Source organism: Macadamia integrifolia, chromosome 1 (assembly GCF_013358625.1).
Source record: "Macadamia integrifolia cultivar HAES 741 chromosome 1, SCU_Mint_v3, whole genome shotgun sequence".
Taxonomy (NCBI): Eukaryota; Viridiplantae; Streptophyta; class Magnoliopsida; order Proteales; family Proteaceae; genus Macadamia; species Macadamia integrifolia.
Genome location: NC_056557.1, coordinates 26,948,261 through 26,956,896, shown reverse-complemented (window position 1 = coordinate 26,956,896; position 8,636 = coordinate 26,948,261). Strand labels below are relative to the sequence as shown.

Sequence of the window (8,636 nt, the reverse complement as noted above, 5' to 3'; positions counted from 1 at the left end):
ACCTTGGGCAGCGGTTATACTACTGTTTGCCATCTTATCCTGAGCAGCGATTATACTACCATTTGCCAGGATATCCTGGGCCATAGATACAAAAAGTCACATGTTCTGACTTAGGTTTTAGCCTATAGTTTACATTTGCCATGTGTTTATATACATCCAAAAAAAAATGGCAGCTGTATTTAATGGCCACAACAAATTTTGTAGATCAAAAGAGAAAGTGCAGATGATCTCTGAGTTAGTCCAAATTTCCATCAAGGATATTCTACGTTCAAGTGCCGATTGAACTCCAAGCAGAAGGGCCCTAGCGCTTCCTTCAGTAGGGTTTCCTGTCATTAAATAACCTATTATTAGTAAATGTTTTGCATTTCCATTCATTAAACCGACAACCGAATTTGTCAATTCTAAATTAGGACAATTGATCACTGCACAAATTAAGATATTGCAGTCCTTTTTAATTGGGCTTGATAGGCTAAGGGTAGAATTTGTTGGGATTGGATCAGCCATGTGATCCCTTGGCAGAATCGTCTGCCGTTGATCAGTGGTACGGTGCATCCATTTCATAGATGGGCCTAGTATGTCATGTGGATTGGGTTTAGCCTTCATGAAAATTATTCTATTTATGTGGTTCCAAATATAATAACACAAAATGATAGAATGGGAGAAAAAGTACTCTCGATCACTGTGTAAAATACTAAAGAAATACATAATAATATGTTGGAAGAAGGAACCTGGAGAGCTGCAGTGTTAAGTACTAATGGGCAAGCAGCCCAAATGCTTTTAGTGAAAATCGCATGAGAGAAACAAATGCCATACGGTTTCCTGTTTTGAATTGCATAAGACAAAGAGCTCTTCCATGGGAGCCCATTTTTCAACATATCCCTTGTTGACAGTCCACGGTGGATTGTTCTTCAGAAGAAAGTCTTAAATTTGGGGTGGATGTGCATCTTACATAAGAAGCGCCACCAGTATAAGTAGAGATACTCCTGTTTGGGAAATATCTGCTTTTTAAAACTCTAGCCCATAGTGAATCCGGTTGAGTCATAAGTCTCCACCCAAATTTACAAATTAGAGCTTTGTTCTGGATCTCGGATGTCTTAAATCCTAGTCCACCCTGAGGCTTAGGTTTACAGATTTTTCTCCAGCCAATTAGATGGACTTTTCTCTTGTAGTCCTTGTCTCCATTCCAAAATTTAGAATAGATAGAATCCAGATTTGTCCAAATCCTTTTCAGAAGCAGGAAAGAAGACATTATATACGAAGGAATCGATGCAAGGGTGGATTGCACCACACAGATCTGCCTGCAAAAGTAAGAAGATTTGCCTTCCGTAGAGAAAGTTTATGTTTAACTCTATGAATCAGGTTTTGAAGGCAACCACTCTTCTTCCTTGAGGAATTAACGTATGTACCCAGGTAAACCGAGTTGGATTCCATTTCCCGCATCTCCAACAGATTACAGAACCTTCTTCTGTTTTCCACGGAGACACTAGAACTGAAAGCCACACAACTCTTGGAAGGGTTAACAATTAAGCCAGACAACCTAGAGAAGTCCAAGATGGCTTTAATTGAAGACAGAAAAGGAAAGTGTCATCCGCAAAAACAAATGGGTAATTTCTGGCGCTGATCTGGCATTTTTAATTCCCTTAAAAAAATTCAAATCCCGAAAACATGTAAGGATTTTAGATAATCCTTCCATAGTAAGCAGAAAAAGAAAGAGACTTAGAGGGCATTCCTGTCTAAAGCCTCTGAATGGTTCAAACCAAGAAAACGCAGAGCCAACAAGTTTAATGGAGAAGGTGGGGGGTACTAATAATATAGCTAATAAAATCTCCCCATCGTTCCCCAAAACCCAAAAAATTGAGGATCCCTCTAGTAAAACCCTATTCAACTCGATCATAGGCTTTCGCCATATCCAATTTGAGAGCCACCCATCTAGTCTTGCATTTTGATTTTTTTTTTTTTTTTTTTTTTTAAATGAAAAATCTCATAGGAAATTATAATATTATCACTAATTTGGCGTTCAAGAATAAAAGCAGACTGAAAAGGGGAAATTATATCATGTAAAACCAAACGAAACCTATTAGCCCAAATTTTTGCTATAAACTTGTAGGCTGCACCATATAGGCTAATAAGTCTAAAATCCTCCACATATGTGGAAGAAGGTTTTTTTTTTTTTTTTTTGGATAAAGCAAATTAAGGTGTGGTTGAGACCCTGTGGAAGGAAAACATCCTGAAAGAAGGAGCAAACTAAATTCACGACATCCCATTGAATTAAATTCTAAAAACGTTGGTAGAAAATGATTTGAAACCCATCCGGTCCAGGTCTTACGACCTCTTTATTGTGGGGAACTAGTCTTTTCCAACTGATCAGCTAACCCACGGGGTGTTTCTTTAATTTTTAGGACACAATGGAATGGGTGCTCTCCATTATGTTTTATTAACATAAAGACATGAATCTATTTGATGTTAATTTCAAACTAAACTCATTTTTTTCAAAACCCATGCAAATCCAAGAGAAACAACACAGACAATAACAAGAGCTTGAAACACTAAAAATTTAAGAACAAACCAAACCAAACTAAACTACTACTAAAAACTTAAGAACAAATCAAATCGAACAAAACCAAACCAAAACAAAATGTGTCGATAGATTTCCAATGTGGTGCTGAAGGTTCAATCTTCTTTGAGGAAGTTCTTAAACCAATTTGCAGACAGTTTTGGTTCTCTTTTTAAATCATCATTGAAATCTACGTAGTTGATACCAAAACGAACAGTGTAGCCACAATCCCACTCGAAGTTATCTAGCAATGACCACAAGAAGAATCCCTTCACATTTACTCCCAAGCTGCCAAAAAAAAAATCGATGAGTTATTAGAAAGATTTTTTGGGCCATGAGAATATCTAACCTTCCAAGATTGTAGACCTCAGCACAACCATAACGTTTCTGATCTATTGTGACCTAATGGTCGCCAGATTTAAATTGAAAAACAATCTCTCCATGAAGTGGGGGGGGGGTGTTAAGACTATGTATACAAAAGTTGCACTGATCAACCTGGTTTTGGCCGGTCAAAAAAATACCCAACCAGCCACCAAAAAATGAACCAGTTTATCACCAGTTGGGCCTAATTAATTGAACCGGCTTATGGGAAATCTTAGAATATATATATATATATATATATTCCTTATGAGTTTGCGACCCTGTTATATATTGATTTAGATACTTACTCCATGGCATTGCGAAGGTACTGAAGATGATCACTCAAGGCTTCTTTTCTCAGATCATCTTGGAGAGATTCCGCCTTCGGCAGCTTGGCGTCATCTGAAATTCCTGAAAATAAATAAATAATAAATAAAAAATAATAAATAAAATAAAATAATAATATCAAATTAAAGAATTACTTCAAGATTATATTTGAATATTTACTATAAGATATAAAATGTTAGCTTACCATTCTCCGCGACATAAATTACGGGATTATTGTATTTTATTTTTATGTCAATTAGCATAGACTCCAGTCCCTCTGGATAGATGTAAAGCCAATCTGAGGCCGTCTGCAAATTCACACAAAACATTATGGAAAGATTAATTTGTGCATCAACTTTTACATATCTTCATGTTTTTGTGAGCGTGTGAATTAAAAATAAGAGAATGTTTTCTTTCACCGTGAACAAAGGAAAATTACAACCATTCTGGATCATAATTACTCTGCTCTTATCATACGAAGTTGATAATATCTTTTCCTTCATCATGGTTAAGGAAAATTTCCTCTTTAAAAATATATTTAGTAATAGTTCGCATCCCATACTCTAAAAATGAGACATCTAAAAGTTTTGATTTACTCAAATCCAAAAATACGAGTACCAAAAAAATAATAAAAACCCCGAAACACAAGCACATACCGGTGTACCAATGGGGATTCCGTTCCGTTCCACTGCCACATTGGATAAGTAGAAAAACAACAAAGCAAAGAATAAAAGAAAAGGAAAGTTAGGAGACGCAAGGAAATAGGAGAAAGAGAGAGAGACCAAAATCCAAGAAGCTGGTGGCCAAAACCTGCCTTGCCAGATTTTTTTATTTGAAAGTAGGCTATGCTTGGGCCTAGATTAAGAAGCCCAAATTAGACTATTCTTCCCCTCAACCCACCTGAGACTAAACCTAAGTGAACACGTTCAATTGCTATTTATACCAATCTATTGGCCCTCCCGAGGCATTCAGGTTTAACTGAAAACTTGTTGAATGCAAAGCTACAATATAATGTCCTTGAGCTGGTTGAGCTAGAAGATTTAATGTGACCAGTTCCTCCGAAGAAGACCGGACCACATCTGGTTCTGGTTCTGGTTCTGGTTCAGGTTCAGGTTCAGGTTCAGTAATGATATAACTACAATACTTACATGTTTGAATACAATGAGAATCAGTGGTATAGCTTGGGCTGGCAAAAGGGGTGGGAACTCCACCGGAAAGGAGGGCATCCTTGGCGTAGTTTGCAGTATAGTAGTTTAATCCAAGGAAATCATATGATCCTTTTAACATTTCATACTCCTCCTCATAGAACCTCGGCAGCCGTGGCCCGACTAATTTTTGCATAGATTTTGGATATTCACCTGTGGTAACAGGTTCCATAAACCTGACAAAGACAAGCATGAAAGTAAGTCTTGCTTGCTCTCATCTCTATACAATTTATAACAATACCTACTAGTGGGCATAAGTAATTTTATATAGATGGGAAGCAAAGACAAACTCTGAAATAAAAGTAATTGAGACTCTCTCTTAATAAGACCCATTTACTTATAGGTCACATTCACATTACACTTTGTATATTAAGGTGGTAAACTGAACCCCATTAACTCGCTATAGAGATCACTCCCACTTGAGCTCGATCTCTCCTATCAAACTGTCAATTAACACCCACCTACTAATCTAAATCTACACAATGATTGATGCTAACAAATACATAATGAAAACATCACAATTACTTCCAGCACGTAAAGACTCACCATCCAAACATGAAATCGGAAGCTCGTTGGCAAGCAGCAATATCAGCTGGGCTATTAGAGTAGAAAATCATCCAAAAGTAATTTAGTGTAATTCCAATTTGGCCATTTTGAGTTGCCTGCAAAAGTGCAATGACAATCCAAGAAATCACCCAAAAAAAAAAAAAAACTTTAAATTTAGAACAAAACATTTAAAATGGTTTAAAAATTAAACAGCACGACATTTTAAACGTGTTTTTAACTAACTATGAATCCACACCTTCATATTCAAACATTAAAAACCTAAAATTCAAATTTAGGAGACCCTGACCTGGATTTCTATTACATGGTGATGGGCCTCAGACCTAGCCCATTTACATCTACTCAGAAAAATAATAAAAATTTTGGATCGTGAAGGTACATATTTCTCACACCATACCTTATACTTCTTCCTGTAAGTGTCTACTGCAGATGCATGAGAAAGGAGCAAGTTATGGGCCACTAAATATGGATCAGTCCCTGCGTTTTCTGTCTTCCCAGGTGGGAAGGTGCCCTGCACATAACCCCCAACAGTGAAGGTCCATGGCTCATTCAAGGTCATCCAGAACTTCACTCTGTCACCGAATTCTTTATAGCAGACCTCCGCGTAGTCCCGAAAATCATTTCTATGTATCACACAATATGAGTTAAATAAAGAACAAAAAGTGGAAAGGGTTGAGGACCATGGGTTCAAAAATTAATTAGAATTAGATTGGTCAAATCGATTGATTCATATTGAAATCGACAATGATTGATCCAGTCGATTCACACCGATTCCTACAGATTTATGTTAGTTTTTGACCGATTCTGACCAATTCCGAGTTTTGAAACCTTTATGAGGACAAAGGTGTAACTCACATTATGTCACGACTCAAGAAACCACCATACTCCTCTTCTAGAGCTTGGGGAACATCCCAGTGAAATAGTGTCACAAAGGGTTGGATACCTACAAATTATAACAAACAATAAGACATATAATATATATATATATATGAGAGAGAGAGAGAGAGAGAGAGAGAACCTTGTGATAGAAGTTCATCGATGAGGTTGTTGTAATACTGGACGCCTTCCTTGTTCACTCCTCCACTTAGCTTCCCAGCTACAAAAAGTTATATTTGGAAAAAGTAACTTAGGCTTGTAATTTGATATTTGGGTTGATGTTTTTGTTCTTTTTCTGGTTATTGGTCTGAGGCTTAGTTTCGCTTGATGGAATTTTAGCCTTGTAATTTTATTTTCTTTGTTTTCTATGCATTTTAATATATTTAATTATTCACACCCAAAAAAAAAAAAAAAAAAACAAATTTTCATCGTTAAGGTACGCCAAAAAAAAAAAAAAAGAGTTTTCTCACCCAATATTTACTATAGAAATAACAAATTTATTTTTATTAAAAATTATATGAAATACTTTTGGAAATAAAACAATCGAAAATAAGATTAAAACAAATAAGTTCTAGATAAATCAATAGAGATGTCATTTGAACACTCCCATAAATAAAACTTCAAGAAATGAACGCTCAGTCCCTGCGTTTAGGCATAAAGGGCTACAAAATGATACTCCCACCATTGTGAAACCCTAACAATATACCCGTTGTTGATGTCTATGCACAACCCCTCTTTGGCCCCTACATCAGCATAGGGGCCACGTGACCAGAGAGCGCTTGTTTCCCATAAGTGATTCAATGAATGATTCTTTTGTTTTCATATGATTGTGGATGAAGTTTCGCAGGTGATTTGGAATGCATACTGGGTAATATTCTGGTCCATGCAATGGAGAATCTGTAAGCAGTCAGCCCAATGTCCTTCATTAAAGCTACATCTTCCTGTGAATGGATTATCAGAGGAAGAAGAAAGTTTAAATTATTAACAAAAGAGATAATGTAAAATGGAGTAAGACTAGCCTGATCAGGTGATATGATAGTACCTTATAACGGTGATAGGAATCCACAGCAACGTCTCCATTGCTTCGGTCCTTTATTTTATCTGTCCACAGAGCACCACAACATTACTATTATGCCTTGGAACATATCCGGTTGTGTCATTTGAGTATTATAGATAGATAGATAGATAGCCACCTGGATGTGTGTGAGTGAAATGATCCCAATTACTTTCTCCTTTGCCATCTGAATATGCACCTTCATACTGAGAAATGAAAAACATCCACATTAAGGTGGGGTGGATTATGAAATAATTTTAGAAATAATACAAATCTTAGGAGAACTCAATCCTATAAATTGACTTACAATGTGAGAGAACCTAAGACCATATTCATGTAGAAATACAACCCTAAAAAGATGTAGAAAAGAATGAAAAAATTTGAACAATCAATATTTACGAGTTTTAGTAAGATTGCTTACATCCTCGTTGAGATGAAATCCTGCTTCATTATCAACGGAAAATAGGGTTATAGTGTTCGTCCTCACACCTTTCTCAGTATGCTTACAGAAACAGAAAACCTCGCTACAAAAATATAGCGAAACCCTATATAGAAAATTTATAGAAATACCCATATAACCTTAGAAAAATTTTCACAAAATTTAAGACATGCATCCCCAACAATTAACCTATATTATATCTTTTTTGAAATCGATGTGGGATCAGTCCACAAAGTGATTGATATGAGATCCTAATATACCATCATGCTTTCAAACCAACATTCATAATATCCCACTCCAGATCAGATAGCCATTCTAAGGGCTCCATTCTATTCGAGGATTTCTTCCTAATAAAAGGCATTGGTGAAACCATTGATACAAACTTTGAAAAAAATACAACCCCATAAACCAGCTTACAAGGTAAGAGAATCCAAGACCATATCAACCCACATCAAATCTCTTTCAAAATCAATGTGAGATCCACCCCAAATAACCGATCTGTTATCGTAACAAGAAACTTCTTTTATAGTAACAATATGACCATAAACGTTTACCTGGTATGCCGATGATGCCGTTCCGAAAAAGAAATCCTGTGGGAAACTTTTCCGGCATAAAGGAAGCTCATTGATCACTGGCGTAGGAACTTGTTTATTATTGCAAGCTGGAAGGTGGGATCGAATGGAATAGTTCTTCTGTTTATGAAAGGGATGAGCATGCCTCGGCCTTATGGTAAGCTGTGTTGCACTTCCATGGCATGAGAGGAAGGGCTTGGGCAACAGCAGTAGGGATTGGGCAGACTCAGACAGTGGCAACCGTCCATTCAACATCTCTGCTATCTTGAAGCTAGCTAGGAGAGTGGGGGGAGACAAGGGAGTGAAGGATCAGCTCAGTGGCTCTTGTGGGTTTACGTATGCCCATAAAGCTCTCTTATATCGAAATGGAGGTTGAAACTTGAGCTGGAATCTACACTAAACCACGTGAAATGCATGTTTACCCATAAAAAAATTATCGAGGAAACTAAAGTAATAACAATTTTTTATATGAAAATCAAGTTTTTTTTTATTTTTTTATTTTTTTTATATTATTTATAATAATACGTGTTAGATGCATTATTCAATTTAGGGAAGCTTGTTGAGTCATTCGTTATGGTCTCTTAAAAAAACGATCATCAAGAAGAAGTGTTGTCTATCCCTAGAATCAAGCTATCTTAAGAGGATAATGGTTTTGGGAATTGAAACTTGCTGATAGTATATTTAA

At 36.4% G+C, this 8,636-nt stretch overlaps 1 protein-coding gene across 1 annotated transcript; it reads right to left on the bottom strand.

Moving 5' to 3' along the window:
* Positions 1 to 2,670: 2,670 nt before the first annotated feature.
* Positions 2,671 to 8,206, bottom strand: LOC122072841 (beta-glucosidase 24-like). The gene is made up of 13 exons (XM_042637272.1): positions 7,934 to 8,206; positions 7,080 to 7,146; positions 6,929 to 6,987; positions 6,752 to 6,827; positions 6,029 to 6,106; positions 5,866 to 5,953; positions 5,408 to 5,633; positions 4,993 to 5,108; positions 4,390 to 4,622; positions 3,898 to 3,929; positions 3,447 to 3,549; positions 3,223 to 3,325; positions 2,671 to 2,842 (listed from the first exon to the last, which is right to left on the bottom strand). The coding sequence occupies exons 1-13, from the start codon at positions 8,204 to 8,206 to the stop codon at positions 2,671 to 2,673; spliced, it is 1,626 nt and encodes a 541-aa protein (XP_042493206.1).
* Positions 8,207 to 8,636: the final 430 nt, after the last annotated feature.